Source organism: Hirundo rustica, chromosome 3 (genome assembly GCF_015227805.2).
Source record: "Hirundo rustica isolate bHirRus1 chromosome 3, bHirRus1.pri.v3, whole genome shotgun sequence".
Classification (NCBI taxonomy): domain Eukaryota; kingdom Metazoa; phylum Chordata; class Aves; order Passeriformes; family Hirundinidae; genus Hirundo; species Hirundo rustica.
In genome coordinates this window covers 111,440,190-111,467,083 of record NC_053452.1, presented here as the reverse complement: position 1 = coordinate 111,467,083, position 26,894 = coordinate 111,440,190, and the positions used below count along the sequence as shown (strand labels likewise).

Here is a 26,894-nt window from a genome sequence, read left to right as displayed (position 1 = left end):
AGTGTTAGTGCTGACTCACTAAGACGAACACATTTATTTGCTTAATAGAGACAATACACAGCACTAGGCTGGGGAGAATTTAATTAAATTCTGAGAGACAGGTCTTAGGTGTTATTGCAATCTCACGTTAAGATCACAGATTATGTAAAATACTTAATTACATTGTTAATTTCTTCATTTGTTTGCTTCAGTGGTTTTATTTGTAACCTGATTTTGAAATGAATAGAATTCAGAAGATATTCTTCCATGGGGCAGCTTCATGCAGTTCTGATGTGAAAAGGAGAGCCTTAAAGAAGGGCACCCAGGTGGCTGCTGACAATCTTTGTCCAAGTACTCCCACTGCTGTCTTTATCTGCCAGTGGCAGCCAACTGTGGCACCTAGAGACCATTGGGAGTACCTGGAGAAAGCTGAGTGTCTGGGGAGTGTTCACTACCTGGAGAGGCCTCGAACTGAAGCAGTGCTAACGAGGACCGCATACAGGGAGCTGTACAGGTGCCACATCTGCACTTCCCCTGCAGTTTGACTGTGAGAGTGGAAACACAGACAAGGGAGGAGCTGCTGGAGCTTTGCCCAAGGGCAGTTACAGTTGCTACAAGAGTGACCCATTGAAAAGCTTTTGAAATACAAACATAATCCTCTAGGTATGGCACTAAACACATCTTAGATTTAAGTGGATTAAGCTCCTGTGAGTAGTCCTGTGTCTGGACTTTCTCTGCTGTCAGCTGAACTCTTTCTTGTAGCTTTTACTGTGACTTATATTAATAAGACACAGTTTTGAAGAGCACCCTCCACAGGCATCTCTCACTCCCAACTGCTGTCAGAGCACAGCTGAAATACTTAGTATCTAAACAGAAAAGTGGTGGTTTGGGGATTTTTGTTTTGTTTCTGTTTCCTTACTCTGCAGTAAAGGCTTGCTAGATGCAAACTGACATAAAGCTTGGTAAACCAACCAGTAGCTGAACTCCTTGGAGCTCAGTCTGTCTCTGCAAACTTGACTCAAGTCAAAACCAGAAAGAGCATTTAAATTATTACCAAGTGATTTCCCCTAAGCTGCCTACAAAGCAGAAGTTACCCTGTTGCAGTATTTCAGAGCATCCCGCTAACTCATTTGAACAGAAACCTCTGTTTTTATGATTATGTAACTTAATGACTTGGGGGTTTTTTTGTTGTTGTTGTTCCACACCCCAAAAGCTTTGTAGGTGTTTAATGCTACCACATGTCTGAGCAATATCTGACCAATATTAGTGTCCTGATGTCCATGGCATTTTCAGTACTTCTTTGTATTCCTTATTCAGGTTCAGCTGGAGATGTGTCAATGTTGGTTCCAGGAATAACATTGGGTCCTATGCCATCCACAAGAGAATCCCACCGATCAAAATCCTTCTTAAGACCTGTAAGATGGGGGAAAGAAAACCCAAGTGGCCATGAGTTAAGTAACCAGCTTTTTGTAAAACTACTCTGAATAATGAAATCAACTTGGCAAAGTAGGGAAGGAAAAGTGTTTTAAGGAGGCAAAAATGATACTCTAGAATTTTTGTACCCAAACAAAATGTCAGTGGTTTTCCTCTGAGTTGCTAAGATTACAAAAGTAACTGACAAATCTCTAGAAGTCTGACTTATTTTTTCCACTGATACACTTATTTTGATCTTGTTTTAAACTGAATGGTTATATTAAAAGCTTCATAGGCATTAAATATTAGTCAACTTCATACTTTGCTGTAAACAGATACTTACTCAGATGTTTCTGTAGGAAGGCTAATGAAGCATGATTGCTGATATCAATAGCTTCATTTGGATCTATTTCTCCTTTTAATTTGAAAAATCTTGCAATGATTCCTCCACTCACAAAGGTGAAATCAGGAAAGCTCTGATGTACTGACCCCCTGCAAAGAGAAAAATGATCAACAGGCTTGTAAGAATACATTCAGTTGCCCAATTAAAAGATGCACAGACTTCAGTCACATCTTGTGCTGTCTTTAGTAGATAAAACAGGCTAATCTCACAAGCATGCAAGATTAGCAGGAAATTCTCCCCTAACCACAGAAGGGAGGAAGGTTTGTACATGCTTGCTGTAAGTCACTAACTGCACCAGCAATAAAGAGTTGGCTTGGCAAAGCATCAAAAGAAAGTTGTCTCCCTGCTCAGGGGTGCAGGATAGAGCCATCCCTCCCCTGGCTCCAGAACTGCCCCCAGAAGGCTGTTTCAAGTGTTCAAATGCAGGTGCTGCACAAGGCTCAGCACAAAGCTTGTGCCCCAGGGCAGGAATGCACACCTTGGAGTGTCTTAAACTTGGGGTTCCTGGCTGCTTTGAGAGGTCTCCGTCCCCACTGTAGGGGATGTATGGCTAATTTAAACATGCAGTGAAAACCTGGGCCATAAGAAGAGACAGTCATAGTATCATTTAGGCTGGAAAAGACCTTTTAAGATTATTAAATCCAACCATTAACCCAGTACTGCATTCCACGTCTAAACCATGTCCCTCAGTGCTACATCTACATGTCTTTTAAATACCTCCAGGGACGGTGACTCCCCAGCTTCCCTGAGCAGCCTGGTCCCGTGCCTAACAACTCTTTAAATGAAGAAATATTTCCCAATATCCAATCTGAACTGCCCCTCATGTGACTTGAGGCCATATCTTCTTGTTCCCTGGGAGAAGAGCCTAACCCCCTACCTGGTTCCACCCTCCTGTCAGGAAGTTGTAGAATGAGGAGGTCCCCCTGAGCCTCCTTTTCCCCAGACCAAACAGCCACAGCTCCTCCTCGTGCTCTTGGTGCTGTTTGGCGGCAGTTACCTGTAACTGCACAGCTCCAGCGAGAGCTTCAACCACAGACAGAAATTATGGCTCCTAAGCACTTACTTGATAGTGATCATTTTCTTGTTTGTGTCATTGGAGATGAGTTTCTTAATCTTTAAGATGTTCTCAGCCCACTGGAATTTTTCAGAGTTGATAAAAAGCAGCGGTTGCTGGATGCTGTTCTGGTAAATGTCGTCACCTACAGGAAGCATCCATACATCGAGGGCAATGCCACACCTGCCAGAAACATCTGGATGTTGGTATAGAAGCAGAAAGCTTGGAAGTTCTGAGCATGCTTTAAGTTGCAAGAGACATGGGAAAGAGAATGTCTCTCTGATACTGAACAGGTAAATTATTTTTTTTAAGAATTATCCCTACTCTGGGGGAAGAGAATTAGTCCATTCTTGCCATATGTTGGTCTCCACTGCCAGATGCAGCTGGACTGCATGGTCCTACAGCATCACGATATAGTACGATGCAGCTGTTATGTTCCACCACATCCCCACACTTGAAAGAAGCATGGCTGGAGAAAGCAAGACATGCCTAACAACACTCTTCTTCAGAAGCTAATTAGTAGTTGGGAGATCCTGGATCAAGTGCCCTGCTCCAGACCTCTCAAGGGCCAAATGTCTCTGGCCTTGTTTTGCATACTTACCTGAATCTTATTTCTTTGTTGAGACTTTCAATAACTGTAGCACCACCAAAAGAGTGTCCCATCACAGCTATTCTGCTAGTATCAACAGAATCCTGTCAAAAAAATCCAGGTGCTGTAAGAGACTTTCCCAAACTTACTTTTCCAAAGGGAATAATTGTTTTAGGCATTAGATCCTGCTGAAGTATGAAGAATATCATTTCAGCTCCATTACTCTCTATCCAGCTTTGGATGACCTGAGAATATTTTCATAGATTTACAGAGTGATCTTCAGAATACTTTACAACCAGTTTTGAAATGAAAGGGGGAAACCAGAAACATTATTAGGTGTTTAACAAGGTGGCACCTTCCACTCACCTTTAGGCTGTTCCAGTCAAAGTCTGAATGTAGTACATTAGTCACTTCCTCTCCTGAATTGATTTTAAGAATGAGATTGAGAGCTTTGATACACTCCTGTGCTCTTTGCTGCACCTGGAGAGAAAGAGAGGTTGGGGCAGAGCAGTGGAAGGAATCATCAGATAACTGCCAGGCTTGAGAGCCCCTTGGACACAGGGCTTACTCTGATAGTTTCCCCCCCTAAGTCTCTCTCTGACATGGTATCAACTATTCTGAACTGCAGAATGGAGCCATCTGACAAAGCAAAATTGGGTTTTGGTGGTGTAAAGAGCTGAAGCTCTTGTGTATAACCTCTGCATACAAAGGAATTTATTCCTGTAACATGCACCAGAGGCCTTCAACTCCTTTGTCCTGTCACTGCTTAAGGAAAGGGGTTGTTGGGATGTGCAAAGGCTTAAATTACTTCCAAGGAAGGGTGACTCACTGATGCTTCTTAGGCTCACTTGGATGAGTAAATGTCATTCTATCCCTTGCTCCATCATAAAATAGCCTTGAAACTGTCCTTACACTGGATAAACCAAACTAAGAAACAGTGAAGCCCATCACATTTTTTATATATACTCATCCTTGAAAACTGTAGGGAAGCTCTTGCAAAAAAAGCTTCACTTATCATTGTTCCATGTGAGAACAGTTTTTAACTGGTATGTCAGTAAAAGAAAAGCTTCAAGAAGAACCAAGGAACAGTAGTGATCTTGGGAACCACACTGTGTAGGTAGCCAACAAGATGTCTGTGCATCACTGAATTTCAAATAAATCCTAATCTTGTCTACTTCTTTACTTGTGAAATTCGCAGACAATGGCAAATTTTCCAAGGTCAGACATTACACATTGGCACTCACAAGTAGGACATTGTACTCATACAGGAAATGACTCTTGTATTCTTGTCTGTATGGCCCAGGGAGATAAAGAGAAGCACCTCCCTGGCTGAGTGTTCATTAGCTGGAAAAAAACACTCCCTTATTTTAAAGGTCAAGTGTATGCTTGGAAGAGCTTGTCAGTATGGCCACATTACATCCAGCTTGGATACTGCTTATAATAAATTGGAAGTCTGCACTGTTTACATTGCTAAAAAACACCTTCAAGTGTGGTAAAGACTATAAAGCAAACATCCCACTCAGAGCAGCCATGATTCATCATGCTTGAACAGCAAACGAAAGCTAATGCAAGCCTAAGGCCACACAAATTCTTGAGCTCATCTCTGTGTCAGTTTTATGCTGGGCAGTAAAACTGAAGAGACAGAGAAGAAACAGAAAGTTGAGTGGAACCAGAAGAGAAAGGGATGACTCAGCTCAATAGTGCAACTTCAAGAAAAGATTTGTTGAGGGAGCAGTTTATGTTCTGAAGAAAGCACTGTTGGCTGTTCCACCCTCAGGGACACAGGACTCAGCCCATTTTTTTATCTCCCCAAGCCATGGCAGAATGCTGCTCCCCTGGCCAAAGGGAGACTGCTAGGCCTAAACACAGCACTCCAGCCACACTTCCCAGAGCACAGAGCCAGCCCAGGCACCTGCTTGTGGCGCAAGCAACGCTCCTCCTCTCCAGTTTTCAGTTTCCTGTAGTAGATCCACTCCTTCTCCATGTTAGGCGTAGACTCTTCCTGTGACTCAGAAACGGACTTTCTTTTACAGTAATATGTGGCTGAAGCAGATTCATCTCTGTAATACCAAGAGGAGGTTACTTCTGGGTATGCATTCCATCTGGTTTGGGATGAAGTCAGCACAAGTTTTAGATTTCACTCATCTGAAGAGATCCAGCTATTAACCAGCACTGCTGCAGTTGCAACCCAGTGTACACAAACTTATAATAAACTGCAATAACCCCACCAAAACTCCCATCTCCTATATATTCCTCACCTACTTTATATTCTAACAATAAGAGAGAGAGAAACAGCATACCTGAAGAATGACAAATGATATCTACCCCAAGACTTTTCATTCTAGGGCTTATCTAAACAAAATTCCCTTTGTTTGGGGAAGAGTTGAGCTATGGGCAGTGTGGGCAGGGCTGAAAAGGAGATGTTAGTTTTTCTTTTTTGAAAAAATCCAGAAGTGCTTCTGAATAAATAACATTCTGTTCAATGTGAGAAAGTTGCTTTCCATCAGAACTCCAAAATGTGTAGCACACTCACCTGTGCTCCACAGCAGCCACTATAAAGCCCTGAGAAGCCATTTCTATACAAATAGCAGAATAGATTGTCCTGTAATAAAAACCACACTCTGGTGAGATGTCATGCTTTCAATTCCATTGCTTTTAAAATGTTAACCACACTAGGTATGCACTAGTCCCCACTCAATATTTCTTCTCTTTGAATTTGCTACCCAGCAGAGGAAGATTTTGTACACCAGGCACCAAAGCCTGTTCACAAAACCTTGGTACTGTTTTACTGTCTATTCAGAAAGGAAAACGCCACTGATTTTTAGTAAGTAGCACACACAGCACTTTGCATCTTCAAAGAGCTGTCCAAAAATCAATCAGTCAATCTTCACAACATCCTTATGGGCTGGTAAATATCTTCACCTCCATCATACAATGGGAAAACACAAATGCAGCTCTGAGCAACCTGGTCTAGTGGAAGGTGTCTCTGCCTACAGCAGAGATGATCTTTAAAGGCCCCTTCCCACCCAGGCTGTTCTATTATTCTGTGACCAACCATACACCAACCCTGCTGTTGTTTCAGTGGAGGCATAATGACACACAGCAGCCTGTTCTTCAAATCTGTTTCAGCTCCACAAGAATCTCACCCCCCCTACTGAAAATCTGTTCAGAACCACCCCTGGAGACTGCTGTCTCCGTAGAAGCAGTCTCCATAGACAACAAAACAAGTTTGTCAACGAACTGCAAAATTACCGAAAAGCTCCAAGTCCATGGGAAAAAACAAGAAGTGGGTATTTTTCTCCTGGCTTAAAAGCAGCATTTGACTTTGCAGGACACGTCACTGAACCTACATAAAAAAAATGGAAGTGTATGTCATTATTACTTCAATGAGAGAAAGCACTTGTTCCTGTGGGACAGATCCCAAGAATGTAGTGACAACTGATATCAGACACAGGTGCAGCTTACCTAGAGCAAACTGCCCAGACACTCCTATCCGCAGCAGTCAGGGACTGCCTGAGAGCTGGGGTCACATTCAGCAGTCTCATGACACAAACCCATCCCACAAAAACACACTTCTTTGCTAAAAACTCTTTTTCAGCCCTGCAGCAATAACACTGCTCATGGAGCACGGAGGCAGCAACAGGCAAGGAATAAAACCAGAATGAGTCTTACCAACATAGTAATGGAAAAGCCTTTCTCCTACAACTCGGTACATATTCAGGAAGTCAGAGAGCCCCTGATAGTATTCTTTGTCTGGAATCCATCGTGCCTCTTCGATATCTGTGGCATCGTATGCTGGATAATACAGGCGCAAAAAGCTTCCCTGGAATTAGGAATTTATTTTTTTTTAAGGGGATATTGGTATTTTTTTATATATGGCAGAGAAAATGGAAGATTAAAACATTTATCGAAAGGGTTTCAGTTGCAAGAATGCAGCTCAAGAGAATTATGAGAATTTCATGAGAAAATTATTATCATATACAGGCTTTGATGCCGATCCTTTGATGTGACATCCATCTTTGATGTCACAATCTTCATGTGCCTACCATGAATTCAAAGTAGCATGAGATACACATCACTTTCTCTAGGTTAGTCTAGGGCTTATTAGAAATACTTCATTTAATTAAGTTAATTATTACAAGCACTCACTACCCATTTGCTCGATTCAGCATCTTGCTGGATCTTTTCTTCCACCTTCTTCACTGGGAATGGTTCGATGATGCATTTTGCTAAGTTTTATAGGGCTGACTGTTAAAGGGGTGACTGAAGATGACCTGAGAGCTGGAGCACCTCTCTGAGTGTGACAGGCAGAGAGAGCTGGGGCTGTTCAGCCTGGAGAAGGTAAGACTCTCTAACGTGGCTGCTCTGTTCCTGCCTAAGCTGAGCAGAGGCTGTCAGCAAAGCTCGTGGGCAGCTACACAGCAAGGGGGAACAATGCATTGCTTTTCCTCCTCATCAAGATGTTCGTAAGTTTCTCATGGTCCATCTTTCTAAACAAACTTTGTTAGCCTGTGTTTCATCTGCCTCTGTTTCTTACCACCAGTTCAAATCTTACTGTCTGCACTCCAGGAATTCCAGGAAAGCACCCAAGCTCTCCACACTCACAGGGACCTTCCATACCCCGTTGTCAGTCTTCTTCCTTCACAGACAGCAGCAGTGCACCAATGCACACTGCAAAGCAGACTTCCCAGCAGATGAACTGTGTACGATTTGCATACTTATTTCCTGGTTTGCAAGGGAATTTGCAAGACCCCATTCAAATTCACTGTCTTGCTCCAGCTGTACTTTTGGTTTAGCAAGTTACAATCAGGGCCAAAATAAATATGAGCTTTGAAATGAAGCCTGATTTCTTGAATGCTAATTTATCTGTTTACCAAAAGCTTGTTTAATGAAGCTTGTTTCTATTCACTTATCAAACTTAAATCAACCTTTGACACAGAGACCATTATGGAAGAACTTTCCTCCACATTGGTAGTGATATTAACTTCATCTCAGAATAGTTCAGGTGAACCTCCCCAATGACTAACTGATTACCACAGAGGGGAAGAGGTTCGTTATTTATGCCTGAGAGAACTGCAATTGTTCATAATGCTTATGTGAAAAGAAAAACAAAAACACACAGGCTGGCTGCAAAGAGAAACTCATCACTCCTCTGTGCTGATATAGAGTAAGATCAGTAAAGGAAAACATATGAACCATTACAAACTGATCACAAGTTCCAATACACGTGGCTACTCTGAGGAGTAAAACCACAGTGTAAATGCAGGTGTATTCTCACAAAGGCCAAGAGGATTTGAAATGGAAGCTCACAAGCAAGCTCATTATTTGTCTGGTTACTGTCCCTATCTTATTACTGTGGCTTCTCACGGTGCTGATCTCTTGCAAAACTGGCATCCTGTTCATGTTCACTGAAATAAAATCTCAAGAAGACATCTCATCTTTTACCCTGCAGCTGAAACACTGCATAGGCTCATATCCCAACCCTGCCAAATCCTGTTGGGATCTTTGTGATGAAAACAGCCACAGTCACAGAGGCTGCATGTGGAGTGTCCTCAGGAGCCCAGCGCAGGAGGGAACAGTGGGGTGGGTGGGAAAAACCCCCTGGGTCCCAGAAGGACACAGTTTCTCTGCAGTATCTTGTGTGGGAGAGTCAGAAAGGCATGGACCATAGGAAGAGGGAGGAATTGGCCACGGGAAAGGCTTGCAGATTACATCCATCTGGTAAATACCCAGTACACATCCTACACCAGGATGGAGTGGATAGAAAACTCAGCTGTGTCAGCATGGAGCACACAGGCAAGACCTTCTGGTTGACTTATCTATAAAACTGCAGCCCGTTGTTTCACTAACATTGTGGCTTAAATCCAAAGGAGAAACAGTTGAGAGCTTTACCTCAACTGCATTTTCTGTCATGAGGTCTGTACATCCAACCGAGTGTGGTCCCTTTCCTTCAGGGATCCTGTAAAACTTCTCAGTGCTGCTGGTGCTCCACATTTCCATTGGTGCCTTCACCGACAAGCCTGGGGAAAAACACAAAGCAAATCAAGAGACCACCATGGCCTTTGTGACCAGATCACCTACACTGAAACAAAGCCAGCACGCTAAAAATCCAGAATTAGGAAAATCATGATTGAGCCAATACAGAAATCTGCTCATGAGAAACAAATCCCGAATTGTCAACCTGACCTGTTCTACTGGGGATTTTCTTTGTTGTATCTTGAATCCCAAAGAGCAGACGTGCACTTACAGAGAAGTGGGATGAAACCTTTAGATGGCGAGGCCGCGGCGGCACTCGGGAAATCCGCGGTGTTACGAACCGCACAGAGGGAGAATTCGGCTGCTGCTCAAGGAAAACCGGCCTGTGCATCAGGGGGAGTGGGATGTCACGGAGAAACACGACGCCGCTGCCATTTTCCCAGGCGGAATGACGAATCCCGGGTTCAGCCCCCGGCGAGACAAGGTCGGGCTGCCCGTGCCGGAGCGGGTGTCGGGGCGGTGTGGCCGTACCTGGGGTCACCCCTCCGCGCCGGGCTGGCCCCGGCGATGCGCAGAGCGCGGGGGGAAGCAGCCGCATGCCGGGCTGGGCTCTATCTGCCGCCTTCTCCTTGGGGAAGGAGACACGAGGCCATCCTCCTGCCGGTACCCCGCCGCCCAGCGCGGCTCCCCCGGGGAGGGCCTGCCGGGGAAGCACTCCCGAGGCGGAGCTCCCGCTGTGATGTCACAGCGGCTCCTCCCCGGAAAAGCCGCGGGGCCTGTGGCCGCTCCGCCCCGGAAAGGTCCCTCTCAGGCGGCGGCGCGGCGGATCTCGGTCCCGCGAAGATGGTGCGGAAACTGAAGTACCACGAGCAGAAGCTGCTGCGGCGGCTGGACCTGGTGAACTGGGAGGCGTCGGACGGGAATCTGGCGGAGGTGCGGGCGCTGCGGCGGTACCGGGTGGGCCGGCGGGAGGACTACGTGCAGTACAAAGTGCTGGCCCGCGCCGTGCGCGCCCTGGCCCGGCGGCTCCGCGACCTGGGCCCGGCCAGCGCCGCCTTCCGCGCCCGCTGCGCCTCCGCGCTGCTGGAGAAGCTGCACGGGCTGGGGCTGGTGAACAGCCGGCAGTCGCTGGCTGTCTGCGAGAGCCTCTCGGCCGCCGCCTTCTGCCGCCGGCGCCTGCCCTGCCTGCTGGTGAAGCTGCGCATGGCGCAGAACCTGCGCCACGCCGTCACCTTCGTGGAGCAGGGCCACGTCCGCGTGGGGCCCGAGGTGGTGACGGACCCCGCGCTCCTCGTGCCCCGCGCCGTCGAGGACTTCATCACCTGGGTGGACGCCTCGCGCCTGCGGCAGAAGGTGCTCGACTACAACCAGGAGCGCGACGACTTCGACCTGGCCGCGTAGGGCTGCCCTGCCTCACAGGACACATACACACCGACAAAACCACGGCGGTGCCACCACGGGACATTCACACACCTGCAAAGGGAGCCAGAAGGAAACTGTGTGCTTCCAGCGTTGTATTGACCTGCTCCTGGCTCCCTTTTGAAGCTAATGGTTCCATTCATCTATGCAGAGGAACGTCCTTTACATATCTGCTGCTTCAAGAATACCTCCAGTGACCCAGCTTTATTATCATCCCTGGTATTCCCAGCTTCACTCTTAGCCCAGCAGCTCAGCTCCATCATCATCCCCAATGTGCCTCCATCGTCATCTCTGGAATGCTGTTCTGGTTTAGTTTAGAACGAAAATTAGCAAATTTTCGTTCTCCCCTCTCTTTGCTCTCAGATCTAGTTTTAAAGGTGCAGAACTTATTTCTGGGCTAAACACACAGATGGGGATACCACCATCATAAAGTCAGCCTAGGACACATGCTCAGCTCCATCATCATCCCCAGTCTGCCCAGTTCCATCATCCCTACATCCCATAAAGCAAAAGTGCTTGAAAAAGTCTCTGCCCAATTGCAGGAGAGGATTTTGGTCAGCCTTAAGTGCTTGGCAGCTTAATAGCAGCTGCTGGAAGGAGTTTTAAGCCAAGCCGAGTGGCTGTTTTAAGACTGAGTTTAGCAGCTTCTATGCTCCTTTTCCAAGAGGCTTTCCTGGTTCAGCTGTTAAATGCACAGGAATCTGAGTTACTTCTGGAAGGGTTTTCCCTTGATATCAAGGAGGGAATGCGGGGATTTCTGGGGGTCAGCAGTAAACAAGAAGGTCAAATACCGTGTTTCTGGAACTGTTAAAGTTTTAGCCAAAACCAGAATTAAAAACCAACAAAAAACTTTATTGTCATGTGAAGTTGTAAAGGGAAGTTTGAAGCTTTGAATTCAGTGTCTCATTAACTGCAGATTTGGGGGAACTTTTGCATTTAGCACACTAGGCAGGGGCTGTTGGGAACTTTGTTCCCTTTTAATAAAATAGCAGAAAAACAAAAATAAAACTGTTGAGGTTTTTTAGTTGGTGAAGAAATGTGTGGACTGCTTTATGATCTAGTTTCTCTGAGTTTATTCTGATTTTTAAATGTTTTAGTAAGCCCTGTTTGCCACCTTTCAGAACTTTTTTTAAATTTTTTTATGTAACATATAAGTCTGGTTTTATTTTAACAACTAGAAGGCTATGACTGAGTTCTAAGATGTTTATGCTAAGAATGCTCTCTTTCCCTTACCCAGGGCTATGAAAGGATGTGGTAGTAGGAGCAGAGTTGTGACTTTTCCGTCCCAAATCCAAAGAGCTGGAGTGCAGCTACTGTCAAAGTTTTGGATTTGGATGCCTTAGTGTGGCTTTTTTTGAACAGAAAAAGGTGAGGTATGTTTTGGAGGTATTGCATGACCACAATCTGTCACCAAATATTATGCCAGGTTTTTATAAGGCAAACAGAATGTTTACATTTCTTCCCAATCTCATAAGCCAGCTGCATTAAGCAGAACAATTATTAAAGCAATAACAGATATTAAGAAAAGGACTCTAAATGCATGGATAAACCCTTTGCCTACTACTGCTGCTCGTACTTGAATTTATTTTAGTAATCATAACCTCAACAACTTCTTAAACCTTTTCTTAAGAGCGTGCACCTTGCTTATGGTAAGAAATGCAAATTGAAAAAACGTTTCACACCTGAAGCCTGACTTTTAAACACCTTCCCAGCTTCCCTTTCCTGTAGAACAGTGACATTAATTTTTGGGACATTAGAAGGTGCCTTATTCTGGTGCAGGTAAAAACAGTGCTTTTGCTGTGCCTTACTCTTTTTGGGAATTTAAGTAGCAGCACAGTGACTGTGCAGGGCATTTTACTAATGAGATGCTAAACTCCCGCTCTGCCCAGTGTGTCCAGCCCTTGAAGGAACTGCAGAAAGGGAAATACCAAACCTCCAGCCTCTCAACCTCTCCAGTTTACACCATTAGCCCATTCCTTTTGTGTTAAACCAGCTTTTTATCCTTCACCTGTGCACCTTCAGCATCTGCAGCAGAAATGACCCTACAGGCTGTTAAGCAGTGGGAATTGATTTCCCTAGAAATAAGTGGGATAACAGCATCCATCACCACTGCTCTCCTCTTGTGGTACTGGAAATCAAATTCTTATGTTCTCTGAGAAATCAGGCTGTGTGTCTGTATGTCTGTGTGTTTTAATTTCTTTTATTTCTGGAATTTCTTAACTGTACTGGCTGTACAGTAGCTGAGACCTAGATGAGTGTCCTGCTCTTCAGTTTTCAGCAGCTGGAGTCCTGGCACACCCCTGACCAGAGCTGTGTCCACTTTCAGTATAAAATGGAAGTTCCATCAGCACAGCCACATTCCTGCTGGTGATTACAACCAGGGAAACTATTGGTTCCTCATGTTCCATGGTGGTTTTGCCTTTAGTTCTTGGGTTTGTTTTCCAGAGTTGACAGGCTGTGGTTGCTGCTGGGTGGTTCCTGTAGCATTTCTGGAGCTGGGGATTGAAAAGGCACAGGAAGTAGCTCTGACAGCCTTTCCCAACACCTGGATAAACATGGAGGCTTTTGTTAATTCCAAGGCTCATCCAATGTCAGTATAAATTGGCACAGCTTCCATGGGCCTGTGTGAACTCGCATGAGGATATGATCCAACATTGCCCTTTTCTGGGCCAGGTCCTTCGAACTCTCCCCTCCAATGCTCTGGGGACTTGCAGCAGGAGAACTTATGCATGTGAGAGTAACAGGATGGGGTCCTGGGTGTCACTGTGCTTCTTCCCTGTACCTTCTGAAGTGGGCTTGATGTTCCTCAGGTGCCCCAACATCTCCATGAGTCTTGTGGGAAGTTGCTGCTGCAGGACAGAGGATGGTGGTGCTGGTGATGGGGCAAACTGTCTCCATGCCTGACAAAACTTGGTCACTGCCACCTCCATAAGTGCCTCTCCCAGGAGCTGGGTGTGCAGGGGTACCAGCTTCTCCAGAAAGGGAGAACAGGGCTGCAGTGGGGTCTGGGAAATTCAAAAGCCATTGGCAAAGAACGAGCAGTTTCCAGGCAAAAGCTCTCACTTGGATAGTGGGCACCAGGAAAGGAGGTTTTACCAGGGCCTATGTTTTTAGGTTTAAGGGAGGTTTTTTCCCGTTTTTTTTTTCCTTTTTATTTTTTCTCTCTCTCTTTTTTTTTTTTTTCTTCTGACCTTGGCTTTCCCTTTATTTGAAGGCTGCCAGAGTAGAGAAGCTGAGGCTGAGGAATGTGGGGGAGCTGAAGGAAAGAATCCTTCACACTGACGCCTTTTGTGCTGCAGTGTGTAAAAGGCTGAGGCTGTCACTGAAATGCAAATGTGTGGTTTTTCACCGTTCTGAGCTCCAGGTTTTTTTTTTCACCCAGTAAACAAGCAGGCTGTGTGTTTTAAAGGCTGCTTCCATCTGACATTTTGGTGTGGCTCATTGCTGACCTCAATCACTGACAGCACATCACTGTGAGCCTAGGGGCTGAGGAAGGATGGTACATCCCCCTTCTCAAGATGGGAAATGGAGACTGAGAAGCAAAGGTGGAATTAGGCAATTCCCAAGTTTTTGGGTAATGGTCCCACATCTTGGGCTAGGCCAAGGCCTCCTAGCCTTACTGAAGGGCACTTCCCCATGCTCATCTCTGCAACACTCCCCAGTAAGAAAACCCATAGCAGATGGAAGTGTCACTGTCCCCTTTTTGAGCTCTGAATAATGTTTTAAATACATCCCCTGAGAGATCTGGCCATGGAGATTGAACCAAAGAGCCATTTCTCATCACCACGGCATGGGATCACCTTAGTCCCTACCCCAGAAGCCAAAACATTTCGATATTCACTGGGTCTGAGGGATTATTATCTTAAGAGTTATGTCAACATTTACCTGAGAGCTGCAGCTCTTGTCCCTGCTTTTAAATACACCATTTTAGGCAGTGAAGCATCTTTTCCGATTCAGTGAAACATTTTCTGATTTCAACCACTGCTTGCTGTTTTGAGCCTGCAGGAGATCTTTGTAGTGGGAAACCTGCCTGCTGGGAACCATCCCCTCTCACTTCTCTGCAAGCACAACAGTCTCTTCCTCCTTCATATCAGCTCATTTTGAAGAGAGAAAGCCACTCCCAGCAGGCAGAGAAACGGGAGGCCACCCATTAATGACAGATGGAGATTCTGATCGTGTCCCATTCCTCCTGGAGCTGCTGTTAGGGGATCCCATGTGTCCCCAGCAGTAAGTCACCACAGTTTCTGGGCTGCTGTGAACACGTCAGTGGGGTTGGTGAGTGCAAGCCCAGGCAGCACCACCACTCCCGATCCCTACCCAAAGGAGCCATCACTTGCTGCTCCTGGAGAGGCTGGGATTGTTGTGTCACAGGGTAAAGTACAGGCAGGGTGTCCCAGTGGGTCCCTTTGGCTGACATGGCAGTCCTCGACTTGTCCCTTGGACCTGAGCTTGGGCTTAAAACACACCAGGGGAAGCACGTCCTAAAACCACCTCCTCTCCCCACCAGCTCCAACAGCAGCTGGGGTGCAGGGTCCTGTGCACGTATCAGGATGCTGGGTTTGGAGGTGAATGCCGTGCTGGCAGAGCACTCAAACCTCCACCTCGTTGTCCCTCTCAGCCTCCCAGAACAATTTAGGTGGGGAAGGACCGCTGGGAGTCACCTAGTGCGAACACCTGCTCAAAGCAGGGCACACATGGGGCTGCCTCAGGTCTGCATGTCTGTGCTGGACACCTGAAGCAGAGTTTAATCACCCTTGCTGTGAATTATATTTTCCTCTTTCATCTAGTCGGAATTTTCCCTGCTGCAGCCGGGGACAGCTGCTTCCCATCCCTGCGGGGAACACAGCTGCGTCGGGAGGTGTGTTCTATTTCCCTGAATGCTGTCCACACACGGACAGGCAAAGGGACATGGCCCTCGTTACTCCTCTCAGCTTATCTGGGGTAAATGCCACCCTTCTGCAGGGACACACAGGGATTGGGAGGGAGGAAGGAAGGAAGGAAGGAAGGATCCCTCGAGGGTTGGGGACAGGGAGTGGGCGCAGTGGAGCTGCCTGAGGTGCTGCGCAGAAATGAGCTTCTTAAAATCCCCTCACGTCACCATTGCTCCTCCCCGTGCTCTCCCCAGACCCTTTTCTTGCCCTTTGCAGGCCTTCACGTACCTGTTGTGCGGTGTCCTGGGTGCCCCCTGCTCCCGTCCCGCTGTCCAGAGCAGCAGGATGTCCCCTCTGGCCACGCACGGCCCTCCGGAGCCGGGCCAGCAGCGCCCGCTCCCACAGGAGGCCGCCTCTGTCGCAGGCACAGCGACTGCCGGGCTCTCCCCGAAGGGGAGGGACCAAACTTTGCCTTAGTTTTCCGCTGAGACAATCTTTCTGGGAGAAATCTTCCCTGGGCCTGGAAAACAAGTTTCTGGCATGGAGCCATGCCCAACAAAGCCTGCGCGTCGCCGCGGAGCCCGCGGCTGCCGAGGTGCTGGGCCGTGGCCCGGTGTGGCAGGGACAGCGTCATCTGTGGGCTCCTCGTGTGTGAATTCTGGATCTCCCGGCTGGGGCTGGGTCAAGCAGCAGCAACCCCAGGAGAAAATTCCCCCGGATGGGTTGCAACACCCCGTGGAGGAGCTGCGATGCGTGTGGCCGGGCGAGCAGCGGGGGACGGCGCTTTGGCTCAAGATTGCGCTGTAAAAATACAAATCTTTTTCTCTGTCCTTATGAGAAGGGGATAACCACAGTTTAGGGAGACAGATCCCACTTTTGGGTACAACATCTGGGGTGGCTGGAGGTGAATTTAGCACAGGTCCCTGCTTGTGGGGCAAATCTGCGTTCACCCCCCTTTCCATAGCCCTGGCGTTTGCCCCCTCAGTAATGCTGAATTAAGGGAATTCACCTGAAAAACAGCACCAGTAATAAAAGATTAATTTTGTGTGAGATTAACAGCTGTGAAATGCCCCTATGAGCTTCAAGGCTAGCAAAGGGGAGATAGGGGAAGTAGAATTTGGTTGTCTTAAACTGCTTGTGAAGTTGCCCCTATGGACTGTCCCCTTGGAGAGCTGCTGAGCTCCTGCTTTGGGATCAGCAGCTTCCCTTGCCTTTGGGTGTATGTGTGTGGGTATGAGCTGAAGCTGGAAAAGAATAAGAAAGTTGTATGAAAAGGTCCAAGATATTTTTTCCCAGTACTTTTGTCCAGCCCACATTTCAGTGATGGGCTGGATGCATTAAAATTTGACGTTTTCAGGATAGATTTGGTGCTGTTGAAAGGTGTTGGAGAACGAGTAAGAAGATCTCTTTTTAATCTAAAGGAACAGGTTCTTCAAGGTGAGTGAGAAACAATAAGGAAGAGGAAGCAGTATGCTGGTGGTTACAGTAACAGAGACACCAAATCCCATGATACTTCTTTGGCCCACTAGGGGCTCCAAAATTTACTTTTCTTTTTAATATATTCAGATTTTCCCAAATGTGCAGGAGTCTAACTCAGTAGAAGACACATCTGGGTCTTTCTTTTAGATCTTATCTACACAGTCGAACCACCCAGGTGTGAAACAGGCTATGAATCTTAGTTTAAGACCAGTCCTCCTTGCCCTATCATCTCTTTTTTTTTTTTTTTTAAATAAGCTTAATTATTATTATCCCTTTTTATCATTTTCACCAAAGAACATCAGAGGATGCTTGCATAGATGTTTCTGTCATTGTAATAAAATGCTACCAGTAAGAGACGTGCAGCATTGGTAAGGGAGGAGCCAGTTCCCATGGTTAGTGAGCACAACAAACCTGTGGCAAATGTTCAGTGTGGTTTTAGCTGTGAGTCCTTTATATAAAGGACTGCACTTTGCTGCAGATTTCTGTGTTTACAGACAAAAAGTCACCATCAGTCTGTGATTACTGGTTTGGAGATAAATTATAATTTTATTTATTTATTTGCCCTCTGTCATTCCTTTTTCCTTATTTTTGGGCAAATCTTGGTTTCTCACAGTGCCTTTCTAATTTTTAATCCAGGTGCTGCTTGACCTATTAAAGCTGCTGAGAGGAGCTGATACATCAGTGAACACCCACTAAATGACCATCCCTCTGTTACCAAGCACCTTCCTGAAGAGTGCAGCATGACAGAGCTCCACGAAGCCGTGGCTGTGGGTGACTATGACCTGGTGAAAAAGATTTTGAAGGCAGGGTGCTGTGACCCAAACCAGAAGGACGTTGACTGGCATGACAGGACCCCTCTGCACTGGGCTGCTGCCAAAGGTAAGGGCACCCCTAGCTCTGTTACCTCTGTGAATGGTTATCATAAAAGGTGATGCTGATCACCTGTAATTGAATCTGGCTGGCAAAATCTCAGCTTGTATCTGGTAATTTTGTCCCTAATGAGCAAACAAACAAACAAACAAACAAAAAAGTTAAATATCCATTTAAATGGGAACTTTGGCTAAAAAATAGCTTATGGGACTGCTGTTGGAGTGATTTTTAGCTTTTCTTCTTCATCACACAACAATTTGCAATTTACATGATATTGCACATCATGGGAGTGGTTGCTTTTTCCCCCCATTACTTTTCTAAGAGATGACTCCATGAGTTTATTTCTCATGTACACCTGTGGGAAAGAGCAGGAAGTCAAACCCACTGTATTTATACCAGATATTTATCAAACCAAATAGAACAAAATAATAACTGTGTTTTACATTGCTCTCCCTTTATATTGCATCTGCTTGAATGAACAATTCAAGCAGGACCAGAGCTGTTTGCAGCTCCCATTTGGTCCTTTGCTTTCAGAAATGTCTGGGAAAGTCAAATATCCCTTTGCAGCCCAAAAAAAGAGATAATGCAACAATATATAATGTATAATTGTACACAGTGTAAAATGGGAAACTGGACCTCTACTCCTCTGCACTACAGTGTGTGTTGGGATCTCATGTCATTGTATCTGTCTTTACTCAGAAATCAAGTGTGTGATTTCCTGTTTTACACTTAAGACCATGTTTTCCTTTTGTCCTGATAGATTATTAGGCATTTAAACATCAGCATAGGGAATTGAGCTACTTAACAAAAATGAGGGCAAGAAGGTGACAGCGCCTAGTTGTGATTTGGAATAGCGTAGCTCAGTCACGGCAGTGTGAAGTGGTGTAGAAATAACTTTTTTTGCTTCTTTAAGGAATTCCACTGGTTAGAAAAGTGTGAAGGTGAATGGAAAATAAGTACTTTCTCTAACTGCTATCCAAAAAGCCTTTGTTTTAGTAAAGCTGTTTACAAATTTTCCCACGCTCAATGTTTAAATTTTGTTTTGCAATTGAACTAGAAATGAAACAATGAAATAACCAATTGATCAATGACCAATTGAGATGCGCTCTTCAGAAATTAGAAAGCTTTTTGATTTGGTTGTTGCTTTTGTTGTAAATTTCTCCTGGAAACAGTCTAGTTAGGGAGAAAATAACCAGCATTTCCTATTCAGTATCATTTATATGATAAACCAAATAGTCAGGTGGGAGTGAATTATATTACGTGTCTGAGGGAATTCTGACCAGCTGTGTGTGACTGCCTTCTGCATCCTGAAGGTATAAATTCTAAAGCTTCTTCTCTCCTGGTTTTGCTGCGCGTTGCCAGGGCGGTCGGACCTGGTGAGGCTCCTGGTGGATCACGGAGCCCGGCACTGCCTGCGGAGCGATGTGGGCTGGACCGCGGCTCACTTCGCTGCCGAGGCAGGGAAGCTGCGGGTGCTCCGCGCCCTTCATTCCCTGCACGCTGCTATGGATGCCGCCGACCTCTTCGGAGACACTCCCCGGAGGCTCGCGGAGATCTACGGACACCGGGAATGCTCCAAATTCTTGGAGAAGTGAGTAGTGGTGGCAGGTCCCGCAGCGGCTGTAATGAAAATTAATCTCGCTGCTTTACAGAGGGCCAGAACAAACACAGTGTGTTACTTATCTTCCACCCAAAGCCTGCTAAAGCTCTGACACACAAGCTGTAGTGGATGAGCAAACACGAGCCTGTCACGGGGAAGCCGTAAGAAGACATTCTTTTATTCCCCTGCCTCCTGCGGTTTCTTTCGGTAGGTTTTCAAAATCGTTACTGCTTCATGACATCATTGTTTTTGTAAGGATATTGCAGAGCTGTTATTAAGCAACAGAAATGAAAGCAACAGCTGACAAGTGTTAACCCCTTACAGCAGTGAATAGCAAATACACTGGTCGAGTTGTTTAGGAACAGCCCTCAGCAGTTGTATGTGTATATATGTATGTATATCATTTGGCTTTTCTTATAGTAAAGAAAAAAAGCCACCCTATTTTTTACATAATCACTGAAAATTAGACCACTTAATAGGATGACTACATATTACTTCCAAATTTTGGGAAAATCTGTGTTGTCTTAATTGCTTACAGTTAGCACTGTAGCAGCATATGCCATAAGAAATATGCTTTTTAATGGTTCCCAATTACTATTCCTGTTTCTCACCCATTGGCTTGGCTCACAGGTATTTTCATTCTTGCAAAGAGATTTGCCTGGATCAGGATGCTTTACTTCAGAGGTTTGTGCTGGGTCCCATCCTGCATCTCTCTAAAGGAGTGGGACAGATCACCAGAGGCCAACCAGCTTGTTCCATGCAAGCCATAGTTCCAACTCTAGTTGGAATTTAAATACACTGCCTGTGAAACCTGCATATGCCAGACCCTGGAGCGCTGAGAGCTCCCAAAAGTGTTTTCTCCCTGGGTTTTTCTGTGACTTTACAGTTTCAGCATCATCCTTTACTGGCACCTCTTTTACCACTTCCACATTCTCAAGACTCTTTGGTACCATGTATATCCCATATAAATATATTTTTTTTTAGACATTTATTCAACTCAAAATCTCCAGCTTGACAGTACAGTACACAAGCTGCCAAGTTCAAAATCAGGTACAGTGATGCCAAATGTCTGAGGAGGCCAGTGCCTTACAGATGCCACTTTTCATTAATCCACATAAACCCTTCTGTAGGTACTGCTGTCGTTCTGCTGTACTTTCACAGCTTGCTGGTTCCTGCTGAAATGCCCCATGCCCCTTCTGTCTTCACACAGCATCAGAGTCCTCCCATAGGAAAAGACAACCTGTGCAAAATCCCACTGTACAGAACCCAAAAAACTTCGTAGGGGAGCCACAAATTCTGGTTTCCAAGATCTGGCTAGTATGGAAGCTTTGCATTTTGCCTGACCATCTAACACAGAATCGTAGTATGGCTGGAAGGGGCCTTAAGGTTCATCTCATTCCAGCCCCTTGCCATGGACAGGGATCCCTTTCACTAGACCAGGTTGCTCAAAGCCCCATCCAATGTGATGGAGCTGAACTCTGCTAGAATGGGGCATCCAGACCATCTTAGAGCAAAAGTCTTTGGTTTTGGAGCTGACATGCTGTGATCCCTTAGTATTCAACATTTTCCTTCCATGCAGATGTATCAGCCCTTCTTACCCTCAGACCTTCAGTTTAAAGGCATTTAGGCAACCAGCAGCTGATAATGAAACTTTGCAAATTAGGTTTTTTTACTTACTAGCCAGTGTCTAGGTAGTAAAGCTCAGGTCTGCCAGACCTTTGAGAATGGGGCACTGTCTTCCAGTGGAGATTCTGTTTATACTGTTCTCAGCTCTTGGCAGACTTAGTTTCTATACCAGAACAGGTAAATATTGTCTAACCTAAAGGGTGAAAGTCTGCAGACTACTGCACCTGGATGAATAATTTATAGCAATTACTTGTCTATTCAACGCTGTCCTTTCTGCACTAATCTCACCAGTAATTCCTGCCAAGTTTGTAGCATTTGCTGTGCCCTGGATGCCTCCAGAGCCATGGGAGCAAACTGACAGCAGGGGTAGGGGAATTGCCTGGATGAAGCCGAAGGGCAATGCCCGTGGCAGGCAGAGGCACCTGGGAGAATGACTGACAGGTTGATTGACAGAATTATTGACATCCTGGCCTGAGACACTTGGCAACAGTTTATGGTGGTTCAGGTCAGCTGATGAAGAGCTTTCTGAGGTGAATGATTGATTTAAGGTGGAAAACTTGTCTTTCAGAACCACATGCTGGTCCGACTCACCCCACAGCTGCATGGCTCAGCGTGGCTGGGAGATATAATGACTAGGAAGATGCTTCAAATGCCCAGTATATAACATTTTATAAGACACACAAAGCCTGTACAATCACCTCATGGCCATAACCCAGCCTGTGGGCAGCCAAGAGTTTATCAATGAGACTCAGGAATACTTTTTAAGCCCAGGCACTATAATTTATGACCACAGTGGACGCTTTCACCCTCACACACTGGTTTCACCACCTCACATCAGCAAACTTGGAGTAAGCTAGAAGGAATGGTTGTCACTTGTAGTGTAATTTCGATTACCATCTGCTCCTTCTGATATGCAGAAGGTTCCAGAAGTGATGTCCAGGGTCAGGCAGTGCCAAAGGGAACAGGGCAGTGCTGTGTGTGCTGCAGAGAGAGAATTAAGAGTGTGCTTGCACAAAATGCTGCATAGCACAGAGCAGCTCTGACCTCCACTCAGCAGTGTGTGGGGGACATAAATATGAAGAACATTTTGTTACACAGCATCCCTGTCAGTTTTGGATATTTGTCTGTCATGCAAGAAGAGAGAAAGCAATTTTTAAAACCATCTGGGGGTCTGCACGAAGTGCAGGGCTGATGTGCCTATCTGTACAGGCCTATGATCATCCAAATCCTTCCTGAAACCAAATTCAGCTCTCTCTAGCACCACCATGATCCTTGCAGCTGTTTGTCGGTCCCCAGGTGTTTCCAGCTGCATGAACTACCTGCCTACCTGAGCTGGGCCACTGAATTGTGCTGAGGACTGCATCCACATGGAAATATTACATGTATCAACATGGAAATACTATTAATATGCAAATATTAGGAATATTCCACTGCTGAGTATCAGTGCCACTCACTGAGGTTTGCATGAACCTGCAAAAGTTAGGAAACAGCTGCTTACAAAACAGCTGCTTCTGAATAGCAAATGCATATTTTGCATCAAATTTGGTTTGCATGAGGAGGGCTTTACTCTGGATGCTATGAGAGCTGCCAAGAATGGCACAGAGACCCTCACCCTATGTCTACTGCCAGCCTCTCTGCGAAGTGCCAGTTGTTGAAACTGTACCAAAGCGTTCTGCTGTCTAAGACCAGGGCATATATATATACTCACCTGTAAATAAATAAATATATATACATATATATATGTTTATATTTAAAAGTCTATAGAAAGAGGTTTCTTGCCCTTGGGAGCAGATACTTAATAGGAGACAATAGGTAGTTCAGTTGGAAGGGACCTACTGCTAGTCCTATGGCTTGACCACTTCAGGACTGACCAGAAGTTAAAGCGTCTTAAACACCAGCAGCCATGGGACATCAACCACCACTCTCAAACACAGGCTCTGTGGAGACCTTAGAGCACCTTTCAGTACCTGAAGAGAGCCTAAAAGAGACCTGGAGAGGGACATTGGACAAGGGAATGGACAAGGGGGAATGGGCTAGCTAGGTAGGAATAGCTACATTAGGAATAAATGCTTGACTGTGAGGGTGGTGAGGCCCTGGCACAGGCTGACCAGAGAAGTTGTGGCTGCCCCATCCCTGGAAGTGTTCGAGGCCAAGGTGGGTGGGGCTTTGAGCAACCTGGTCTAGGAGAAGATGTCCCTGTCCATGGCAGGGAGGTACGGAATGAGATAATGTCTAAGGTCCCTTCCAACCCAAAGCATTCTGTAATTCTGTGATATAGAATGCCCATGTGATGAGATACGTCAAAATGGAGCTGCTGGCTTTGCTCTGTGCTCTCAGCTAGAACAGCATTTCACTGTGTGATAGAAATGCTCTATTATAGAAAAGAAAGATTTTTCCTGATATTGGATGGTGTTTCTGACAGAGATTCCTGAATCCCAAGTACCTACAAAATCCGAGCCAAGCAGGAGGAGGAAAAGGTTTGTCTTCTCTTGGGCAAGATTTCCACTTGGAATGCCCATGTCTGGATCCAGGCAGTGCTGGGGCCCTGGGGGGTCCCTGTGAGGGGAGGTTTGGGCTGCACCATGCTGGATACACTGTGGTGTTTTCTCAAGCGTTGATGGCATCTGGGTTTGACCAGACGGAGACATAGCTCCAACCGTGCAGATGGGCCCCTGTGAACAGAGATGTGTGTGTGCTGCGCTCACTCTTGATTTCTCTCCCAGAGCAGAGGTGGAGAGCAGGACCTACCGCAGGAAAGCTGCACTGAGAAAAATCCCCTTAGACCAGACAGATGAAGACTGGGAACTCAAGAAAGGAGAGCTTCAGAAGAATCCACCATGTTTTTGGGAGAAGTGCACAGCCTCTATTCAAAAGAAAAATGGGAAAAAAAAAGGGGAAGCAGTAGTGTGCCCTGCCTGTTTGGTGCCTCCAAACACTTGCAATGCAGAACAAAGGCACTAGGAGACCTCAAGTGGATCTGCAGGGTGATTATTTGGATGAATGTAAGAAGCAGATGGCTACAAGAGTGCATCCTTAGAGATATACTGTAAAGAACCTCCTTAAAAGCTAAAAGTTGTTCAGCTTCTCTGTGTGTTTCTATGTATCTGATCTCAAATTAAAAATCAAAACAACTGAAGAATATGTTTAAATATACCAATACTCTAAATCATTGCAATGTTTAAAGTTACTGCAATGGCAGCAGTTACCCATATTGTCAGGGAAAAAAATAGTCTTGATCCTACCTGATTCACAAAGTCATCTTTGATTTTGGTTCTACTTGCTCTGCTGATGTCCGTGGCCTTTGCTTCTTTGCTTCTGTCACTGAGATAACCAAGAGGCTCTGCATGGTCTGGCAGCCTGTGGTGATACCTGTCTCTTTTCTTGGAAGTGGGAGGTAGTTGCTTCTTCTGGATGAAGTTGAGATGTTAATATTGAGCTTTCACTGGCCACATGGGTCCAACAGCCTGAATCTTCCATTCCTGTCCCCGCAAAAGGGAAAATGTGCTCCCTCCTTGCTGCTTTCAGACAGTTGTGGCTGCCAAAAGTAGTGGAGCACTGCCTCTTTTTTTAGCATTGTCCCCAGCCATTTTTATGTCTCTGCAAATAGCAGTGCTGTGCAACTGGTCCTGAGCTCTGCTTCTGCTCATCAACTCTTTCCATCGCAAAAGCATTTTTAACACTTTCACTTCTCAGTCATAAGATTTGGAATGTTACCCAGAGAAGTTTTGCTTACTGTGTCAGCACTGGGCAGCCATTCCCATTGTCTTGTGACATCTCTCATGTGTCAGCTTCTCCAGGCTGGGCACATCCTGCATCTGTCCCCATGGGCTGTGCAGTGGGGCTGTGCTGATGGACACCCTGCCTCCTCCAGGGCCAGCTGAGCTGGGCTGGTGCACAGGACAGGGATTCTGTGCTGGGTGTCACATTCTCATGGGTTTCATGGGGATGGAAGGAGGTACCCCTGTGGGCCTAACATTTCTGGTCTAAGAGACTTTAGCCTGCTAGCAGCTGCTAACTTTTTCCCAAGGGAAAAGTTTCTCAAGAAGGCTTCTTCTCAAAACAATATTGGCAAACAACTATCCTTTCTCAGAACAATCTTTCTCCTGCTGGTGTTCTGCTGTTTCTCTAGTTTAACCAATGGAATTAGAGAAGTGTCGTTCCTATTCACCAATCATGTTGAGTCTGTATCGGAACACCTTATAAAAGGTAGTAGTAAGAATTAGACAATGAAGCTTTTCTATACTCTTTGCCTTCTGAAATACTTGGAGTCTTTAGTCTTTCTTTCGTGTCCTACAGTGACAGTACCGCAGTGTGGTTTGCTGGGGCTGTGGTGTTTTTTGTGGTAACATCCTGGGTGCTGGGTTTTCCTGCTGAGTCTTGTGGCATGTGAGGTTGTGAGGGATGATGCTGCACTGGATGTAGGGAATAAGATGGATTTCTGTGTTTTGTTAGGTTTTTATAAGAAGTTTATGTTATGGTTCATTTCACTGTATCCCCAATTCTGTAACCCTTTTGTGTTTTCTGTATAATAAGGTGTTTTGTATCAGTCCTCCCACCCCTCACCTATCTGTGTCCATCCCCTCTGCCCCCCCCTGCTCTAGGGCAGCCTGTCTATCACTTTGAGGAGCCCCCCCAGGTTGCGAAATCTCAGGGAGAGGGCTTCAGGTGATAGGTAGCCTGGGGGAAATTCTTTTCCTCTGGAGGTGGTTGGTCCGAGGCTTGTGTCGAAGGCACACCTTGTTATCCCCGGATCCCCTGATTTGTTGTCTTGTTGTAACCTCCCTTGAACCCCTCCCCCGCTTATAAGGTGGAGGAGGGAGATTCTTGCTCTCTCTGCTCTTGGTCTCTGGCCTCTCTGGCCTGAGGTTTGGACCAGCTGCGGACTTCCCACAGCCCGGCCTGAATAAACGTCTTTTAACTTGCAAAGCTGAGAGTCAATCTTTTCTTCTGCTGCCATTGCTGTCACGACACTATTGGGTCCAGCTGCCGCTGAGAAGCCGATCCAGCAGGTAATAGCCTGCATGCCTATCCGAACTGGGAACTTCTGTGGCTGTGCTGACCAGAGCTAGCCGGACGTCAGCTCCCACCCGGTGCAGGGACAGAACCAGACACAGATTTCCAAGTTTTTTTTGTGAAAGTGTTTGGGAGACCATCATTTTAAAGGATAAAGTGCATGAGCAGCAGGAGGGGAAGAAGGGAGGTGTGGTTGTTCCTGTCCTTTCAAGGACTTTCACTGGGGGGATGTGTCCAGAAGAGACACTTAAGATGTGTCTCTAGACCTGAGCTGGGGATAGAAGTGACCAAACCAGGTTCTGCTGTGTTCATGCTGGAACTCTTTCATGTTTCACCTGCTGAGGAGTGTTGACTTTAGGGTGCAGCCCGCACCCACCTGCTCCTTCACTGTCACCCATACACAGGGCGTGGAAAATAGGATGGAAAAGCTGATGGATTGAGATAAAGACAGTGAAATCACTCACCAATCACTGTCACAGACAAAACAGACTTGATGTGCAGAAAATTAATTTATTTACCTACTGAAAGTACAGTAGGATGGTGAGAAACAAATACAAACTGGAACCCACTGTCTCCACCATCCAGGTTCAACTTCACTCCTT

At 46.0% G+C, this 26,894-nt stretch overlaps 3 protein-coding genes across 10 annotated transcripts; 2 read left to right on the top strand and 1 right to left on the bottom strand.

Annotated features, from left to right (window-relative positions):
• Window positions 1-64: 64 nt before the first annotated feature.
• PLA2G7 (phospholipase A2 group VII) lies at window positions 65-16,461 on the bottom strand. 4 transcript variants are annotated; one of them, XM_040060095.1, is made up of 11 exons: window positions 15,993-16,461; window positions 9,331-9,458; window positions 7,111-7,261; window positions 6,691-6,784; window positions 5,972-6,040; window positions 5,351-5,498; window positions 3,805-3,918; window positions 3,451-3,542; window positions 2,859-3,032; window positions 1,736-1,884; window positions 65-1,392 (listed from the first exon to the last, which is right to left on the bottom strand). In XM_040060095.1, the coding sequence occupies exons 1-11, from the start codon at window positions 16,336-16,338 to the stop codon at window positions 1,289-1,291; spliced, it is 1,569 nt and encodes a 522-aa protein (XP_039916029.1). In that variant the 5' UTR covers window positions 16,339-16,461; the 3' UTR covers window positions 65-1,288. The 4 variants fall into 4 exon arrangements, with proteins under 4 accessions (XP_039916029.1, XP_039916030.1, XP_039916028.1 ...); XM_040060096.1 differs by lacking the exon at window positions 15,993-16,461 and adding an exon at window positions 9,946-10,163; XM_040060094.2 differs by lacking the exon at window positions 15,993-16,461 and adding an exon at window positions 9,625-10,145.
• On the top strand, window positions 10,204-13,147 carry IMP3 (IMP U3 small nucleolar ribonucleoprotein 3). Its single transcript, XM_040060106.2, has one exon. It carries the CDS (start codon window positions 10,258-10,260, stop codon window positions 10,813-10,815), a length of 558 nt encoding a protein of 185 aa, XP_039916040.1. The 5' UTR covers window positions 10,204-10,257; the 3' UTR covers window positions 10,816-13,147.
• ANKRD66 (ankyrin repeat domain 66) lies at window positions 16,177-24,420 on the top strand. 5 transcript variants are annotated; one of them, XM_040060102.1, is made up of 5 exons: window positions 16,861-16,979; window positions 17,062-17,141; window positions 17,820-18,062; window positions 19,416-19,644; window positions 24,003-24,420. In XM_040060102.1, exons 3-5 carry the CDS (start codon window positions 17,924-17,926, stop codon window positions 24,238-24,240), a joined length of 606 nt encoding a protein of 201 aa, XP_039916036.1. In that variant the 5' UTR covers window positions 16,861-16,979; window positions 17,062-17,141; window positions 17,820-17,923; the 3' UTR covers window positions 24,241-24,420. The 5 variants fall into 5 exon arrangements, with proteins under 5 accessions (XP_039916033.1, XP_039916036.1, XP_039916037.1 ...); XM_040060099.1 differs by lacking the exons at window positions 16,861-16,979; window positions 17,062-17,141 and adding an exon at window positions 16,177-16,507; XM_040060103.1 differs by having other exon boundaries at window positions 16,922-17,141.
• Window positions 24,421-26,894: the final 2,474 nt, after the last annotated feature.

Coding starts and splice junctions, on each gene's coding strand:
- PLA2G7 (XM_040060094.2), bottom strand. CDS start 10,012: ATGCGGCTGCTTCCCCCCGCGCTCTGCGCATCGCCGGGGCCAGCCCGG. Junction 6,785..7,110: donor GCTTTTCCATTACTATGTTG/GTAAGACTCATT, acceptor TTTTTTATGTAG/GTTCAGTGACGTGTCCTGCA. Junction 6,041..6,690: donor CATGGACTTGGAGCTTTTCG/GTAATTTTGCAG, acceptor TTTTTATTACAG/GACAATCTATTCTGCTATTT.
- IMP3 (XM_040060106.2), top strand. CDS start 10,258: ATGGTGCGGAAACTGAAGTACCACGAGCAGAAGCTGCTGCGGCGGCTG.
- ANKRD66 (XM_040060099.1), top strand. CDS start 17,924: ATGACAGAGCTCCACGAAGCCGTGGCTGTGGGTGACTATGACCTGGTG. Junction 18,063..19,415: donor GCACTGGGCTGCTGCCAAAG/GTAAGGGCACCC, acceptor GCGCGTTGCCAG/GGCGGTCGGACCTGGTGAGG. Junction 19,645..24,002: donor TGCTCCAAATTCTTGGAGAA/GTGAGTAGTGGT, acceptor TTTCTCTCCCAG/AGCAGAGGTGGAGAGCAGGA.